Here is a 20,014-nt window from a genome sequence, read left to right on the forward strand (position 1 = left end):
TTCCACTTACTGGTGTAATCCGACCTAGTCGGGCATCTTCTAACCTCTGTAGAGGTATCCGATGACGAAGAGCGAGACCTATGGCGTCTCTTCTTCACCTTCTACGAAGAAGACAAAGATTATCTCGACCAACTCCTCGACCAGGTCCTCTTTGAATGTTTATGCAGAGTGGAGTCCTTAAACTCAAGACTTTTCATACTTCTTCGAAGTAGCCTTCGAAGCTTCCCTCCCCACCGCCAATTTACCTCTGCGTTCCCGGAGAGATTTTTCAGTAATAGACTGACAGAACTCGCAGTCGTCAGTCTGGTGGCCGGAACCCAAACACCAAAAGGCAAACACAGTGAGGATCTGTTATCTACATCTTCGCCCCGTGACATGTTTTCTAAATCCCAACTTAGGGGGAAGAAGGGGTTGAAGAAGTCATTTTTCAGAAGAAAAACAAAGCGCACCATTATTACTCAAAGCAAAGCTATCGGAAAAATGTAACTGAAGCAAACGGGCGCAGTACGAGCTACTTACACTACTGGTGACATCGACAAGCCACGTCGGCCTTAGAGGGACATCAATGCCACAACATTGTGCACAGCACCCTCTGCCGAGAAAATGTTTTCCGAAGCTGGCGAGATACGTATATCAAAGATGAGGAATACCCAAGACACAATCTATTGGAAATTGACATTTTCGGTTTCTGTAATTGGGCAAATACCTACTTAGTTTACCATGTTGTCATTGACTCTAAACTACATTAAACATGCTTCAAAAACACCACAGTCATTCTGTGACAAATGAAAGGTTTTATAGGGCACTACTTCTAAATGATGGCTAAAAGAGCGAGACAAGGTTTTCTCCTTTTAATTTATATAAAAAACAATTAGTAAAAATTATTGCTGTTTTTCGTCCCTGAAAAAAAAAAAAAAAAATCACCTGCCTATTTCTCCCAGTACAAAATATATCTTTTTTCAACAATGCAGTGGTTTATGCTTTTCTGTATTTGTGCAAGGTTCTTTATCACACTTTATTATGAAAAGATCAAAAAAATTAAAAGAAAACAACTGCCAAATCACCAAGAGAAATTAAATCAAATTTGTATGCTTATATTTCACATGCTTATTTCCAACAATACAACATTCACAAAAATAGTATTCTGGCACATGTTTGATGAAAAAACATGTATCCACTTTTTATTATTAATCCTTGATATCACACATCTTGCAGGTATTCGCTACAAAAATTGTTTTAAGCTTACATAATATTTTGAAAACCGGTTTCCAAGGAAATCTGGTCTTTCTGCAGAATAAGTGGTCCCAAACAATGCAAATTAACAGCTGTTACATGGCATCTCCCTTCTAAGCACAGGACATTAGATCGCAAGTCAAGTGTACATCAAGCGTGGAGTAAAGAAATGAGTCGTCGGCTTCCCGGAAGAAACAGTGGAGTGCAGTATTCACTTGCCAAGGTCCATCATTCATCTCCCAGAACAAATTCAGCAATTGCTACCTCTGAAATAGAATTCTAATTTAGGATATAGCTTAAGGTTAATCAGCCTGACATTTTATTTTGTTTGAATTTTCTCATATGAGAAGCAATTGAAGCTGAAATTTCTGCATTTTTTTTGTTCTGCCCATAGTAATCAAGAAATTCACCATCCGGTCCAATCAAGTACATAATGATTGTATGGTCCACCTGTCAAAAGATAAAATATCAAAAAGGCATGAATTTGACATACACGTGTCCTCTTTCATTCCAATATAGTTTCTCATTTGACATTTAAATAATGTCATTGATATAAATGCAAATAAAGTGCCACACAACAGTCATGTGGACTAGGGTTAAATGATACAAAAGTTTCATTGTGGATGCAAATGGGCACACAAAGGAAAGCTCACAGATATACTCATACCCAAAATAAAACCCATCTGAACTCCTGACAAGATGCCTTTGTTAAGATGCAACTGCAAAGGAAAGCAGTTACAAGTGATCTCAGGAAATAACATACACATAGTGAAAATTGAATTATTTTTCTACCGCTAATAAGCACTGCAAAGGAGGGGCAATCAAAGACATTAACCCTAGGATGTGCAAGATATTTAAGGTAACAAAGAGATCATCCATCTATTACACAAATCAGCACGCAAACAAAATGAAGAGAACGAAGACAGTTGGGAAGAGAGACAGAGGCAAACGAGGAATCTAATTGGCACAAGAAGATCCTACTGAGAACATTTCAATCTGATACACAGAGAAAGCAAGATAGCAAGGGTTTTGCAACTAGTCCAAAGATGATGTTAGAGACTAAGAGCCATTGCCGAATTGGTTGCTTCATCAATATAAACTGACCAGTCCATTCACATTGCACCAAAGAAAAGTAAGGGATCTCTGTTTAATGTTGTTACATAATTTTTTTTAAAATTATTTTTATTTGTGCTCATGTTTTTAAATTAAACCATACACAATTTGAACAATTTAGATACACCTTTAACAATATAAAAAAGACACTTTATACAGCAGAATAAATACTCCCACAATAAAATTACACTATCGACAATAGATGGCAGGTAAGAAAAGAAAAAAGGAAAATAATTGCATCACTTCTAAATCCCTTTCAAGAAGTCGCCTTGATACACATCAAGGAATCAAAAAGGTACAGTATATTAAAGTGCTTGTGCTTGAAAATTAATAACCATGTAAATCTTTCCATCGTAGACACTCAGCAGATGTTTGTGGAAGGATCCTGTTTGAAGATAAGTGGTACTTTATTTTTATATATGAATAAGATTCTCTCTCTGCAGAAACCTTAACAATGCAAATGTAAGAGCCAAAGAATGAACCAGATTAATCTGTTCCCACAGGGACTCGCTTAAAACATGTGGGATTATGTACAAATTGCCCAAGAAACATGGGTAAATTGCTTAAAACCCCACAATCTAAAACAAGATGTTTCAAGCTCTCTATAGAACTGAACAGAATCAGCAATTAGCATTAGAAGGATCAGTTTGTTGTACAAGTATTCTCCCTGGTCGTAAGGATGTTAAATATGAGCCTCAATAGTGGATGTCTCAAACGAGGTACAGGAAACTTTACGAAATATGGAGGTAGGCATTACTCCCAAACCTTTGTAAGTTGTTTTTCAAATGGGAAAGGCCTTGTATATTTATCTCAGAAAAAGTCAGACCAATCGGCTTGCTTTGGTGTTTTTTGTGCCATTGTAAGTTGCTGATCATTTTGTCAAAGGAGAAGTCTTGTGTCGTTATAAACGCTGCACATTTCTAGACATACACATTTCTCTTTCCCTTTAGATGCACGTTACACTTTTCAAATAAGGAATTAGGAGGCGCAGATTAATTTCTTGCACAGCAAGAGCTACTTCTGAGCGAGTCGCATATTAGCAGAGGACATACCCAGCTCAAAACAAATGATTGGCATCAGATTACCCTTGGGTGAAGCAAGTGCACTTCTCCAAATAACACCTTCTTGTGGTGACAAGTCTAATAAAAGATGGTATGATTCTAAGACATAGATAAGGGAAGGAATCATTTTACATTCAAACATTTTGATGGCTGGCAACAAGGGTCTCAATCTGTTGAAATGTTTCCATTGGGACCTAAGATGATGGGCTTTATTTCTTAGAGGTGTCAATAAAAATCCTTTGTTCGGTCTGGACAGGATGTCAAGACATAGGTATTTTATATGTCATCAACCATCTCAAGCTTATTGTTGCTCAATCACCAACTGTATTTAACATTAGGCCTCCCGGCAGTTAAGTGCATGATTTTTGTTTTTTATTACTAATTATAAAGCTGCTGCATTAAGAGTGTCAATGCTGATCCAAAAGAATAGCAAGCAAACCTACATATCAATAGAGAAAACTTCTGGAGCAGTGGATAAGATGAAACTTGAATACGAGGAAAGAATGACAAGCTTCGGTGGAAAGCGGCATCTAAATGTACCAGGGACATTAGGAAGTTGCAAAAACAAATGTCTTGTTCAAGAATATGCATGGCCTCTCAGCTAGAGTCCAAGGAGAGAACCCTGAAATGCATCAGGAATGAGAGTGAAGCCATCTACCATCCTGCTGCCCACCTCCTCCCATTACACCTTTTGCCCGGATCGTGTTAGCTTTTCAAACATGCTGACCTTATCTGCACCACAGAGCCAAAACGTTCAGGGGACAGAGGTTTGCGAGGCGGTGGGTGATTCAGATATCCTAGCTCACCCCTTTGACAATTGCACCATTCTGCACACCTAACCATCATCCGACCTCCATGTATACGGCTTTCTGCCCCTTAACGCATGCCATTCAAACGCGGTCATTGATAGTATTCAGTAACTGGCTCCCACCAGTACAGCCTTAATTATGAAATCCCTTGAAACTTGTGAATTCCTACAAAGTCTCAAACAGGCTTGGGTTACTGCTTTAATGAAGAAGTCCACCTTTGATCCCGACAATATCAGTAAATAAAGGCCTATTTCTAACATTTCATTCATTGCAAAGGTTCTGGAGAAGGTGGTTATTTTACTGCTTCAAACCTTTGTAGGACGAACTCAATCCTAGGTTTGCATCAAACTGGGTTTCAACTTATAGTATGTCTGCGAGCACCTTCTGTGGACTCAACATTGTAACTCGTTATTGATTGTGCTTGACCTTTCTGTGGCTAGTGAGATTGTCAACAGTAACGATTCTAATCTTTTTTTACCAGATTGAGCCCATTGTGTGACTTAAGCTAATCTGTTCAAACAGCCTATTCCCATTAAATATAGTGTCCCCCCCCCAGGGTTCCACCATATCATGTTAGATCGTTCAGAGATTGTAATTAATCATAGAATATTGGATTTCACGGCTATGCTGTTGACTCAGTTCTACTTTAAACTTCGCAGTTATACTAATTTTGTAAATATTCATCTTAAATCAGCGTGTGCCTGCATCAAGGACTGGATGAATTCCAACCAAGCCTAAATTGCAGCAAAACAAGTTTAAAAGAGTCCATCAGTCTGCCCCAAAATACATGGAGCAGGACAACCACATAAAACACGAACAAAGCTCTACAAACTAACAAAATAGAAAAAGATCTTCTCAAAAGAAAGAATTGCAACAGGAGCAAGCATTTGAGCAAGTGGGACTGTTGATGTAAGCATGCACTGGTGACGGTCCGAAGCAGCAAAGGGACAAGTCGCACAACGCAATCTGAAACTGAGGATTTATTTCTAATCAGCTTAAATTAAAATGTGAGACGATTCCTCTGCACTCTGGATCCATTTACACCTCAAGAGAAGCTTTTGCTCCCCCACCCTTTGGGTCAGGAGTCACTAGCTGGGGACTTGTTACAGTAACTGCCTAATCTTGGCTCCCACGAGTAGCTATCTGATCAGGCAGCCTTGGGATAGGTTCCCCTTAGCACAGGACTGCTACTTACCACCTGAACAGCAGTGTTCCTACAGCTGGAAGGCGTGCAATGCCATGGCCTTTTTGGCCCGGTTAGGGTATGGTAGGTCTTTGTGCCTCTCACCGTGCATCTTCAGCACCATAACGATCATCCATCCATGATGGCTACTAGCAACAATCTAACATTAGTGCTTGTAATTGGGTCATGGCTGACTCATCCCCATAATAGCTCTCCTGATACCTTCACTGACTCCCTCACCATTACCAAATCATTGCCTAGGACTGTATATGGTTGCCTAGGACAGTTGCTTCGAATGGAATAACTGCAATTGGTTCACCTGTGACCTTGTTTGTACCCTTCAACTGCATGCTTAACCAGGGTTTGAAATTGCTGAGAGCTATTTGGCTCCTGCTTAAAGGCTAGGGGAGCGTGGTTAACTTGAAACCAAAAGCTAACCAGGAGCTACCTTTGGCTCTCAAAACCGATGCCTTACAAACATGCAAATGTAACATTAACTTCGAGTATTTTAGAATGTTAATAAAGACAAATTAGGACTCATTTAACATTATGGATCATAATGGAGGAGTGTATTTCATGTGGATGTTAAATCTGCGGTGCGCTGGGCGAGTGCTCCTGGTTACCCAGGAGTAGCTCCTGCCTACTGGGTGATGCCCGACACACAGAAGCTGGTCTTCACTCCTGCTCATCGAATCCTAATTTCGAGCCCTGTTCATGGACAACGTCCCTTTGGTCTGTAGTCTGCAATATTGGTTATCCATAGTCTAGCTTTAACCACATTTGAATATCCCATTGTCCTGCTCAAACGATTGTTTTTCCATTCTGAGCTCGGACAACCATTCCCACCGCCAATTATACTAAAATGCAACATGATCACCATACTCTGTCCTTACTCTTCAAATTGCCTCTTTTTCCATCCACTACTACACATCTTTCTGACGTTCTGCAGACCCTCTCTTCCTTGACCATCTCCCCTCACCTTTCTCCCAAACATGTTCCTGCCCTTTCATGCCTCGAGAAAAAGTCCTCATGAAAGGCATTGCTATTCTAATCTTATCTAACCAACTCACCTCCCAACCTCAATCTAAAAACAAACCCCTTTCCTTACTAATCACCGATTTTCACAAACTCCATCTTGAAGCCAATCGAATGCCACACATCGTTTACCCCTCATGACTCCGCCACACCGGCAGTCTGGCACACTGACAGTCAAAGATGGTAGCCTAATGATTAACAAGACTCACCAATCTGTCCCATTTCCTCTAGCTTTCTATCAGTCTCATTTGAATTCAACGTCTCCCAATGACTCCCTTACCCCTCTCACTATCCTTTCGATTTATTGTCCCCAAGACTATCAACTACTCCGATATGGACCTCAACTCATTCCTCAATGGGGTGGGGGGGGGGGACTAAATCCACCACAAAATCCTTCACTCACCAACTAGAATTTGACTCTCTACTAAGACCACTCCCTTGCCTCACTGTAGAAATCTACCCATTCATTTGCAAGTTAAGCTTAGTTGACCATGCCTTTATCTCAGCCTCACTTTCATCTTCTCACCTCTCCTCCACTTCTGGCCACTATACTTCAGTATCACGGTTGCCCTTCCCTTAGTCTACCCTCTCATCTCTCCTCCCTTTCTAAATGAAAATTTAAACAAAACTTTGCCTAGCTAAATTCAGGTCCTCTTTTCTCACTTCTGCTCCTCTTCAGAATTTAACCTGGCACACCGGTTACCCTCCGACCACCACTATCCGCTCTTGTACCATCAAACCCTTCCTATCCCTCAACCACAACCCTGGATCAAACTCTTGCAATGCAGGACAGTGCCATTGACAGAGTTTCCACTAAACATTCACAAGTGCTTCCCATCTCGTGGAACATTACCACCTCTCAACCTATGTTCTCTGTGTTGGCTTCCTTGAAGGTTCCGTCCTTGACCCTTACGTTCTCCTTCCTTGGTCAATTGAGCGCATTATTTGGACTTCATCCCCTTGTTGTAGACCCACATATTCAACTTCCATACTCTTACAATGTGGTTTCTATTTGCAGCCATACATATGATGAGCCTATCACCATTCTCTTTTTGATAGGTGATGGATCGTAAACCTCTTAGTTTCCAGTTCAGCCTAGAATATGTATATGCCTTATTTTCTTCTGCGTTGTAGTATTTAAGCAACTGAAATAGCGCTTGACAAATACGATTTATCCTCGGGGGTGTATATTTGTTGAAGATTGCTGTCTTGCACCTGTGCAGATTTTGTTAATTATATTTTATGTAGGTTTGTTAATTTCTAACTAGGCAATACAATTACGATCCCAATGACATACAGACAAGGAGGAACATGCAGAGATTGAACCAATATTCAGAACAGATGGAATAATAATGTTCCTGGCTATGCATGGTACGGTTGGTCCTGTAAAAAATTGTGAATTACAAATGCTTTAAAATGCCTCCAGTAACCAACGGAAACAGACAACTGGTCCGCTATCACACCTTCGTAGCCCAAAAAGAAGCCATTCTTCAGCATTTTGGATGTCTTAATAGTTTTTGTATGGGAGCAGCAAAAAAAATAAATAAATAAAAATTATAAAGTAAGTTTGCACAATCAATCCAAGAGTTAATGTGGGAATGAACAATCTTCCACTTGGTAAAAGAGAAAACAATGTGGTGGCTTTGGCTGTGCAAATACAAATTTGGGAATACAATTATCAGACCAGATTCTAAAAAGGAAGATTGTATGACCCACAATGTCGAATGCAACATTATGACCATTGCTCATGACACTGAGCTGACCGAACACAGCTCTCCATAAAGTCACTGTCAAAAAAGACCCTAAGGTTGCAAGCCTTTATAGAGTGGGGAGATCAAATCAGATTGAAATGAGCTGGGTGAAGGAGAGGGGGCTTTGGAGACATGGAGGTAGGTCTTGGAGGAGTTGAGCAATTAGACAATGAAGTGCCACCCAATGGCAGATTGTTTAGAGGTAGACAAACGTGTGCAGAAAGATTAGAAGAGTACAGAACTTTAATATGTGTCTGTTGCCCAAAATAAGGTGATAAGAGTCCAAAGAATTGAATGGAAAATAACCAAAAAAAGACAAAATGTGTGCAGGGGATATGTGGCTATTTCCCATAAGAGGTTTTGAACAAGGAGGAAGAATCGCAAAAGGTCCACAGTTACAAATTAGATTTTGTTTTTCACAATTGGACTTATGATCACATGATCGTAGTTGCTTTGAAAATACTTTTCCTTAAAAGTAACCAACAATATCAGCATAACAGGGATGAGAGTTAAGATCAACTGATGTAGAGGACTAGATTCTATAGTGACTGGAGGAATGCTGAAGCAAATCTCTAGAAAATTAAATGGGCCATCAATTGCAAGATCATCCACTCAATCACCAATCCCATAGAGTAAGATCTTTTTTGTGATAATGGGGCACTTATTTTATTGTACTCGTCATTTATATACCGACCTAACCCCATTTGTATGGCCTCAATGCGCTTTGCGGTTGGAACGCCCTATGAAGTCTGTGTGGGAGATTCTCAGGGTTCATTTATTAAGATGGTTGTGTGCATTTTGTAAGGTGGTTATATGTGATCTTACCAAAAACAATTAGAGTGGTAAATTGCATCGACAAAATACCAAAAATATATATATTTTTTATTTGGGTGTGTCTTCCCCCATGCCCCTTGTTTCTTTACGCCTATAAACAACACCCCAACCCCATCCCGACCCATTTTAACCCCCAACCCTTTATTTAATGTTCATGGTATTTTTCGGTATTATGGTCCACTCTGAAATTTAACACTCTAATGTTTTAGATATAGTGACTGGATACCTGCAAGCTAAGGGCTTAGGTGGGCTGGCTAGACTCACGCAAGTAGCCCGGAGTTAAGGCACGTGGGCAGGTGCTGTTGGTGGTTTAGTGCCAGAGACTCAATCTGTGCACAGCTAGACCAACATTTTTCATAGGTGCATAATGTTTGACTGGGAGTGACATTTTGAAGAGACAGTGAAGCTGAAACTCTAATTAGCAAAGAACACATTGGTGGTATACAATCAGCAGCTTGTCGGCCTTTTTGTCTTTTTCCGGTTAGTGTTTGCACATCTGGTTGACACTCACCAGTGTTCTAGTTGTGGAATTCAGTTTTGTGATTGCATCACTGAATGGACAGGGGGGCTGTCCGAGATTCACTGGAGCTGAAAGTCCAAAAACTCTACCGCTGGTGGTGATGCAAATATTGATCCTTTGTTTACAGCAGTAGGCATTGTACGGGAGTAAACATCCCGTTTACAGGGCCAGTGTAGGAGAAGAAATGCCTGAAAAAACAGTCAAACCAAGGAGACGTTTATAGGAGTTATCTTGGGTAACGTTTCATAAGGTTGTGGCATACCCAACAGTTCATAGAATGGGTAGCAGTGGACTGGCCTCCAATGTAATCCCTAAGAAAGCTAAACTCATCTAACCAAGTTTATGGCATCTACAGTGAGTGGAGCCTTTTATAGGAGGTAGGTGGGGGAAGATCACAGATTGAAAAATTGTTTTTCAGAATATCTTCCCTCCCCTGGAGAGGAGACCAACCAAACTATGCTTGCACTCATCCCTCAGCCTTCAGATATAAAGACCAGAAGAAAACGTGACTGGTTTGGAATCCTAGTTCTACAAATTTGTTTCATATTCATAAACATGAATATTCCTGCATGAGCCAGATCCCTGAACATATTTTATAATAGGGATAATTCACCTTCACATGTATTCCTTTACATTCACAGAAATCAGTGCTACACAATGCATTGCCAATTCTCCATGAAAAAGAAATACTAAACTAACTAATCCTTTGCTTTTACCAGTCTCTTGAAAAGACTGTTTCCACAAGCCCTCATCAAAGCTAGACACTTACCAGCTGTCTCCATAGGACCTGGCATAGAGATCAATAGGGGTGGTGGTTTATGAATCTGATGAAGATGATCATGATTAAGAACTAGGAGTAAAGTCAAATAACTAATTGTTAATCATAAACACATATATAGAACAGGAAACAACATTCCAAACAAGGGATGTGGGAATGACAATGATAGTGGATTATATGATACACTCTGATACTAATTTTAGGGACCACACAAACAAATAGGAAAGGAACAGAGCACTGTTGCATCATTATTCGATTTCACAAAGGCAGGACTTGCAGAAAGCAATGCCCTGGAAAGAGAAGGTGTTCTCCATGATGCTAATCGGCAAATGTCAGCAAAGGGAAACTATCAGTTATCCAGCTGTGGCTGGTGTTCACAGTGTGGGGTTCTTTCAGCCTTCTGGCAACAATTGGTGCTGAATAAAGCTAAATAAAACTATCAAACCCGGAACAGTGTGCTTTGAAGCCAGTAGCCTTGTATCAAATGGGATGTAGTGAACAAATTGGGTTTAGTTTTCCTAACGTGGTCCGTCTTGTTTAAACAGTACTGTGATGAATCCTGAAGAGTCCTCACAAAGACCCTACCTAAAGTCTCCTCCCACATGGCCAGGGGAAGGCAGCCGCTAATTGATCCTAACTCTGAGGGTGGCATTAGCCAGGAGAATCACTTGGGAGGAGAAGGGCCCCAAGGGGAATAGGAGGACTCAGTTGGGTGAAAAGCAGCATTTGTCTTCCTCAGAGGAAGAGATGTCAGAATATGTAATGGCTTGTTATCGGTGAGAGATCTCTTTTTCTAAAGCTATTCAGAGTCTGGGGGTTCCGAAACTTGCCATATTCCATCATTCATTAGGCATACAGCTCCCCCCAAAAAGTTAGCCACATCAATAATAGTAAGAACTATCGTAGCAAATAAAAGACCGTTAAATATACACATCAAAACATAACCATCTTAAGTTCTGAAAAAGACAGCTCTCGTTTGATTCCGAAACGATCATTGACTCCTTTTAAATTTCCTCCTGAAAACAGAATACAGAACACAAAGTACATTTAAATACAAGATGCAGAAAGAAAAAGGTAATTTTCACATTAGGGACTTCAAGTCCCACAATGTCCAGAGTACAGGGACGAGGAAGAGGGATGTGAGGGCACTAGACAGCAAGGTGCAGTCAAGTGATTTTAATGACCCACACCTGAGAGGGCCTTGTGCATATAAAAGGGCCCCCGTGGGTGGCGGCCATTAGGATTCATAGAACGTGGAGTGTCTGCAGTGACTCCATGTTGCAGTGGCATCAGAGGAAGCTGAAAAGCAGAGCCACCGGAACCGCTGCAATAGCCACACCGGATAATGGTCCAGAGAGAGTCTTCAAACTTAAAGACTGTCTATGCAGAGGGTGTGCAGCGGGAAGTGTTGCTGTGAAAAACATTCCCACTTTTGATGACCCTGAATGCACAGCTGGCGCAGGGGGAAGCATGAGTTTCAAAAGCTTTCCCCAAGTGTAATTCGTGCTCTGGTGGCAGGCGAGTGTTAGGCAAAGTTTGATTGCAGACCCTCTGGGAACACTACAACAACTAGGGCTACAGGTATAGGAAACCCAACCTTTGGTATAAGCTTGTACTACACAGTTTTGGTACCGTGTTGAGCGGCCAGGCTTATCTAAAGAGGGGAAATGTGAGTGGAGTTACAAAGATTCACAATTACAGGTATTCAAATAAACTCTTACACTCAAGGATTCTTGCATAAACAATTAATCATTTATTTATCAGTCAGTTATAAAGCCTTCTTCAGGCTGGCCACCAGGGGGCGCACGGATGATGCCAGCCTCCGTGTGAGCTCCAAACCCACGGGCCCCTGCAAGTGAATTGAGCCCCCACTTTGGCCCCCCCCCGTGCCCAACAACGACACCCAGAGCCATTGGAAGCGCCCCCCCACCCCCTGGCGAAACCCCGGCCGAAATCGGCCCTTTCCTTCACGAGGAAAACTTCGGAGGAATCGACCTCCCCCCGCCGGCAGAGACGCAGACACGGGAGAAGGCCGCGGCCCAAGGCGCTGGACTCCGACCTTGCCCCTCATCGAGGAAGACCAGTGCGGCACCGGGGCTCCGCAGAGGGAAGCGGCGGACCGCCGCCCGCCCCGGAACGTGTGGAAGGTCGGCCCCCCGGACTCCTCGAACGGCCGATCCCACACTACCAGGGATCGGCCCCGTAGAGGTGAGTGCCCGCCCAAGCGTAGGGGCCCCGAACTGCACCGCCCCGGCGGAGGCCAGCTCCGCCCGTTTAGGCGACAATAGCCGCACGGACAGGACCCCCCCCGCACAAGCAGGAGTCCCGAGCCCCCCAGGCTCTGACTGGAGCGCGCGGCCCTAAATTGGTGAAAGCGCCGCGGCCCCACCAGCTCACGCACCGGCTGCAACGCGGGCTCCAACGAAGCCGCGCCGCCCGCCCAGCTGCAAAAGACCCGCGCACCTACGGGAGTGGAGGGAAACATCGCGGCCTATACTGCCCGTGGTGGAGCACAACTACATATCCACGGTCGCCCCCCACGCAGCATAATCGCCAACACGTGACAGGGGAGGCGGAAGGTTGGGCCCCCACTCCTGGGGCGTGTGCCCTCTCCTGGAACGGCCCCAAGCTACGAGCAGAACGGAATAAGCACAAGAGGCCCGACAATTGGAAAACAGGGCATCACACTGTGGCGCTTGCCCCCCTCCAGCATCCGCACCTCAAATCCTCGCCCTGAGACTAGGAACCACACACCTCCGCTAGTGCCCTGCTACAGGACGACGCCGACGCCCAATACCCCCCGAAAAGACGCTGAACCAGTCGAGGGACATTGACCAGTGCGGAGGGTAGAGCCCCTGGAAATAGGGCGTGTGCCTCCTCCCACTCCCGCCAAACGAACCCACGCCACGACTACCACCACCACCCGGGTACTCTTCGACACCCACCAAGTGCCTCTCATCACAGTGGTTCCGAGGGTAAGGCCCCCGATCCAGGGGCGTGTGCCGCCTCGTGGGACAGCCCTCCATGAACATACCATGCAAGCTTGCCAAATACGCCTACACACCGCCAGCCCAGGCTCCCGACCCTAGATCAACGATGTCGGTAGAAGCCATCGAAACGGGTGCAGCAGCCACCAAGGGGGATATCGCCGCCCTCTTAACCGAAATTCGAAACATGGGCGCCAATCTCGCCGGCAAAATGTATAAGATGACCCAAAGGATAGATAATATCGAGGGGAGACTCGAAGGGGTCGAGAATAACCAAGCCTCTATTGACATTCTAGAAACCCAAATGGAGCTCAGAATACGGAACATAGAAAGGAAGGAGGACGAGATTCGCCTAAAGATAGACGACTTAGAAAACAGAGAAAGAAGAAACAACCTACGGTTTTTCGGAATCCCGCAGAGGGAAGGGGAGACAGAAGACCTCAAGCAAACCATACATGACATCGTCAAAATCCTGACTGCGGATGAAGACATTGATGAACTCAAGACCGAGAGAATCCACAGAGCAGGCGGCCCCCCAGGAGGCCCGAGATCAGTCCTGGCCAGGTTCCATAGATATCAGGACAGAACGAAGATACTCGCTAAGGCCAGGTCTGGAGGCGCTCTTACACTTGGGGGAGCCCAGATTACAATCTTCCAGGACCTCTCATCACTGACACTGGCATTGCGCCGCTTATGTGGTCCCCTTACGAGATGGCTAAAAGAGCAGAGCACGAGATACAGGTGGGGATACCCCTTCTCCCTCGCGTTTGAACACGGAACCAGAAAATTCCTACTACGCTCTGAAGAAGAAATTCGAGAATGTATTGCTGACCTCCTCGGACAGGCCCCGGAAGAGGGGACTCAGGGAACATCAACCCAGGAAAGGCCACGCTGGGAACTCCAGGGCCCGAGAAGAAAACGAGTAAAGGGCTCCAGAAAGTACAGGCGGCCCAACGACACACCTGAACACAACCAATGACATACTGGTTCAAGCGCTAAATCCTGACGAATCAGGCTTTCAAGACCCTGGCAGGGAACCCACTTACTTAACAGATCATCGCACCCCCGAGCTCACGGTTCTGCCACACGGGGAAGAAACTGCCAGTCCAGTAAGAAGAAGATCCCGGAGATGACTGACTCCTGAAACCGCATGTATCATAGAAAATGATAGCTCGAAGTTGGAATCTCTGTTGTTTGACACACTGTTGTTTGTTATGTAATTACATGAGAGGGGGGTGGGGGCTCAAAAAGGTTACTTCGATACTATAAGTTAACGGGGTCGTACGGTTACGACCCTCACTGGTGGTCCGACAGTGGACCGGTTGTTCACATCCAGTCCAACTCGGACGCCGTCACGGACAGTTACAAACCCTCACCGCAGGATTGAAGATCGACGCGATGGAACAGAGGGTGATGGGTATGAAGTCCAATACCCTACGGGGAAGCGGAAGGGGAGGGAAATGGGAAATGACAGATAGAGGCACATATAATGCCACTTCCAATACGGCAATTTCTTACAATGGGCTTCGCGACGATGCAAAGAAACTCCACAGACGCACTGATGTCATACAGACATGATAAATCAAATGACACGCAGGGTAAACTTAAAATCGGCACGCTGAATGTTAAGGGTCTTAATTCCCCCACCAAAAGATCACTGGTGACAAGAGAGTTCAGGAGGGCTGAACTAGACATCCTTTTCTTGCAAGAAACTCGATATAGCAGGGGAGAGGAGAGGAAGGTTCTCTATGCCAAGCTGGGATCGGAATATTGGGGCTCCGGCCCGTTGAAGAAGGCAGGAGTTGGCGTACTAATCAACAGAAAGATTCAATTTGAACTCTTAAAGTCGTGGACGGACGTCAGCGGTAGAGCACTAGCCCTGGTGGGCAGCATACAAGGCACGGTTGTAACCCTCGTGGCAATATACGCCCCCAATACAGGCCAAGACAGATTCCTGCAGAAGATAATACCTAAAATCATGTGCGAAGCAGAAGGCGAAGTAATTATCGGAGGCGATCTGAACACGTGGATGGACCCGGAACAGGATAGACAATCGGGCCGTTCCTCTACGCCCCCGCTCACCGGTCCCAGACGCCCATTAGCCGCAGACATGATGACCGCCTACAACCTCATCGACGCATGGAAACATGCCAACCCCAACCGAACTGGCTTTACCTTCTTCTCAGCGCCACATGCAACCTTCTCCAGAATAGACTATGTATACCTAACCGCTGACCTCATTGAGGCGATGATTGAAGCCGTCATAAACCCTTTCTCCTGGTCGGACCATGATATGGTCACGGTCACCCTCGACCAAATGGCCTTGCCGCGAAGAAGCTCCAAATGGCGCTGCAATGAAACCCTCTTCAAGGACCCCATCTTTCGAGAACAACTAGAGCAGGACATTACCCAATACTTTGCGATCAATAACACAGGGGAAACCTCTATGAACACAGTTTGGGAGGCAGGCAAGGCGACCTGGAGAGGACTACTTATCCGAGAAGGAGCAGCTAAAAAAAGAGAGAGACAACTAATAGAAAACAGGATCCGCAACGAAATCACACAACTGGACCACGCGGCACAGACGACCGATCAGGATAGACCACGAAAGATTAAAGAGGCCAGCGCCAAGAGAGAGGAATTAAGACAACTGGAGGCGGGAAGCATAGCGCGCAAGCTACAGCATCTGAAGCAGAAGCACTATGAACATGGGGACAAAGCAGGTGCCCTGCTTGCCGCAAGACTACGAGGCCAACGCCAGGAGAGGTGGGTGCCCACGATTCAAGCAAAGGAGACCTCTGACGAACCACTTTCTCCCAGCGTCCCTGAAGCTTTTGCCGACTTTTACGAAAAACTATATTCAGCACGCGCCCCCCTGCACACGGAAGCTGTAACTGAATACCTGGAGCGGGCACCCTTGCCTACCCTTCCAACGGATATTGCACTCACATTAGATGACCCCATAACGGCAGAGGAAATCGAAGAAGCTATCAAGAGGCTCCCAACGGGGAAAGCCCCCGGAAATGATGGATACACGGCAGGGTTCTATAAAACCTTCAAGGATGCCCTCCTCCCATTCCTGGTTGCCCTATTCAACAACATCCTATCTTCCGGTGTGGCACCCGACTCCTTCTCCGAGGCGCTGATAACAGTCATCCCCAAGGAGGGTAGGGACCCAAAGTTGTGCGCCTCCTACCGCCCAATATCCCTATTAAACATTGACGCCAAAATCTACACAAGAACCCTGGCTGCAAGACTGGAGTCACACATGCCTGCAATAATCCACAACGATCAAGTAGGCTTCATTTTAGGCAGACAAGGAGCAGACTCCACCCGGAAAACCCTTCACCTAATCCACGAGGCCCAAACTTCACAGAGCAACCCAGCGCTACTTTCGATTGATGCAGAAAAGGCATTCGATAGAGTCAACTGGCTATTCCTCGAGGCCACATTGCAAAAGATAGGCCTAGGCCCCACACTCCGACGAGGGATCAAAGCAATTTATAAGTCTCCAAAAGCATCGGTCTCCGCAAATGCCCAATTCTCCCGATGGTTCCCCCTCAGCAGGGGTACAAGACAAGGTTGCCCTCTGTCGGCGATACTGTTCGCACTGTCCTTAGAACCTCTCGCTGTAATGCTACGAGCTGATCCTGCAGTGGAAGGAATTCAGGTGAACGGTAAAGAATATAAGTTAGTCTTGTACGCGGACGACATGCTGCTCCACCTGTCAAACCCAACGTCCTCTGTTCCGAGAGCGATCCAGCTAATAGAGGAGTACGGTGTACTGTCGGGATTTAAAATCAACAAATCCAAATCTACTCTCTTTCCACTCCATGAACCATCGCCGGAACACCAGAGCGCCCTTGAGCATCTTGGGCTGATTGTCGGAGGCCCGACATTGAGATATCTGGGAATTAACCTAACGCGACACCTCGACGGCCTCTACGAAGCCAACTTTCCCCACCTCCTCGAGGCTCTCAAGACCGATCTCAAGAAATGGAAACCGCTAACAATATCTTGGATGGGACGCTTGAATGCGATCAAAATGGTGTCCCTCCCGCGGTTTCTCTACCCCTTTCAGGTACTGCTTATCACAGTTCCGGATCAATTCTTCAAGCAAGCCAGAAAGGCCATCCTACACTTTCTGTGGAACGGAAAGAAACACAGAATCCCCTACGATGTCTTAATACTGCCGAAAGAGCAAGGAGGGGTTGGCCTACCGGACATAGAGCGCTATTATCAGGCCACACAGCTCAGGATCTTAATCCCACATCTGCGAGAAAGGAAAGACCTCCAATGGGTCCAACTAGACAGCAGCGTTCTACGCAATGTGACTTTGGCAGAGTGGTTATGGGTCCTCAGATCGAAGCTATCGAAGAAACTGCGCAACCACCCAATACTCGGAACGATGTGGAACATATGGAGGAAGGGGAGAGCAATGTTAGGAGTCACCACATGGCCCTCGCCACTGAGCCATCTTTGGTCCCCTGGAATTAGAGAAGAGATCCCGGAACATGCTAGATATCAATCCTGGTTTGATGCCGGCCTCGAAAGGGTCGGTCAGCTTTGGAGAAAGGGGAAATTCATTTCGATAACGGAACTAGAGGAGGCCCTCCAGATCCACCCGATACCAGTTTTCCTGTACCTACGTCTGAAAGGCGTCATATCCAGAAAGGAATGGAAGGAGACCACGCAGAGAGAACTAACGCCCTTTGAAATGATCCTAGACACAACTACTACCTCCAAAGGCCTAATAGCAAGAATGTACAGAGCCCTAATCACCAAAGACAACGCACCTAATTATCGTCTCAAAGCAAGATGGGAACGAGACTTTGCCAGAGAGTTCGACCAGCAAGCCTGGAATAAAATATGTGAAACACCAGCCAAAATATCAATCACGGCCCAGTACAAATTGCATGCCATAAAATTACTACATAGATGGCAATACGACCCACAAAGACTGTCCAAAATGTTCCAGACCTCCAGCCCTAGATGCTGGCGACATTGTGGGATGAACGCCGATTACTGGCACATGTGGTGGGCTTGCCCCAAAGTCCGCATTTACTGGCAGGAGGTCCTGGGATGGATCAAGCAGCTGGAAGGCATAAATAGGGAACTGTCACCCCTCCTGATCCTGTTTGGCCTCGAAGAAGAAGAGGACGAAATGACAAGAGTGAAAGGTCTGATATCTCCCCTCCTACTTGCAGCAAGACCTGCCCTTGTGATAAAATGGAAAGCCCCTCGCCTGCCCAACAAAAAGGACTGGATACAGATTGCTACAAATATCTACAATATGGAGAAAATAACAGCCATATTACATGACAAAGCGGCGCGACAGGAGGAAGTCTGGCTCGATTTCGCCACAAAATACATCCCACGCTTGACCATGGAAGGATCGATCCACCAGGGAAACTGCCCCTGATCCAGGCTACCAACCATTGCAAACGGAAAGACCCACTGCTGGCAACCCTTGCGTGTCACAGACCACACAGGAGAACAATGCTCGTAAGAGGATCCAAGAGACGCGTCACGCAGCTCATTACGACCCAAAATGCCAATGCCCCGAAGGAAGTGGACATAAGGGATAGGGATAGGGAGGGGGGTGAGGGGGGGGGGTTTCTTCTCTCTTCTTTATTTGCTTTACTCTTTCTTCCTTTTGCTTTCTTCAGGAATAGGGAATGTTAATGTTGATAAATGTTGTTAAGGTGGAAGTGGAAAGTCTAACGAAGTCTCGCCCAATGCGCGATGTATACCCACCTGTATGCTCATATTTCTTGTTAAAAACCAATAAAAGCCAAATTTTAAAAAAAATAAAGCCTTCTTCAGAAGGGAGCAATAGAATAGTAACACAAATATACTTCAATACTGTACACCGAGTTTCTGAATCAGACCAGGTCCTTTTGGGATGGCCCCCAGACACAACCTATATCCACAGGTGACTTCAGCAACAAAGGTGCTGGGGACATTAATACTTTACTATTGGCATTCAGAATACTCATAATAACCTTTGCCTTTTACCAATTTATTAAAACACAAGAGACCACAAATATTTCAAAGCAGTGCAGATACTTTTAGAGTTCACTAGAAGAGTCATTCAATGCAATGGCTAAGCCAAAGTCAATGGGCAAAAGTCTTGGATAGGATAAAGTACTCCTGGTAAGGAATGGAAAGGTCTTTGCACAAGTATTTAGGAGTGTTTGATGAAAAGAAGAATCAAATGTAGGGCCACAAGCTGATTAGACTTGTGAGTTGTGGAAGTTACAAGCACTTCTATGGTAAGAGGTAAATTCTCTTAGACTTGTTTAACAGTACCTTGGTAAAGAAGAAAAGATGCAGCTGATGACTTCTGTTCCTGTGCAGCTCTGCAGATCTTGCTGTTCCTGGGCCTCAGTCGTGGGGACAAGAGGGAGGACGGCGGGGGACTAAAACTGGCAACCAGCAAACTTCACTTCAGTGGCCTTTTAAAACGTCAGCCCCTTGTGGCACAGTAAATCGCAATAAGCGCAGTCCCTGGCTGTTAAGGTGGACTGTCCTTGCTTCTGGGGTCCTGCACTCTGCTGAGGGGACTCAGGCTTGGCCAGTCCTGCTTTGTGGGAGTCATGAGGATCTTCCAAAAGCTTTAGGCCAACTCTAAAGTAATGCACACAATCTGGTGTCACTCTCCCTGGCTATATAGTTTCTTGCAGCACTCTGAGGAAATTCAACTAGCT

General features: G+C 45.2%; 1 protein-coding gene across 1 annotated transcript in view; it reads right to left on the minus strand.

The window, feature by feature from the left end:
• Positions 1–1,137: 1,137 nt before the first annotated feature.
• Positions 1,138–20,014, minus strand: part of SCO1 (synthesis of cytochrome C oxidase 1) — a 183,725-nt gene continuing 164,848 nt past the window's right edge. Inside the window, exon 7 of the mRNA XM_069654498.1 lies at positions 1,138–1,683. Within this exon, the coding sequence (XP_069510599.1) occupies positions 1,540–1,683 (144 nt within the window). The 3' untranslated portion in view covers positions 1,138–1,539. The remainder of the gene's footprint in view (positions 1,684–20,014) is intronic.

This window comes from Ambystoma mexicanum, chromosome 3q (assembly GCF_040938575.1).
Source record: "Ambystoma mexicanum isolate Mex_15411 chromosome 3q, UKY_AmexF1_1, whole genome shotgun sequence".
Lineage (NCBI taxonomy): Eukaryota > Metazoa > Chordata > Amphibia > Caudata > Ambystomatidae > Ambystoma > Ambystoma mexicanum.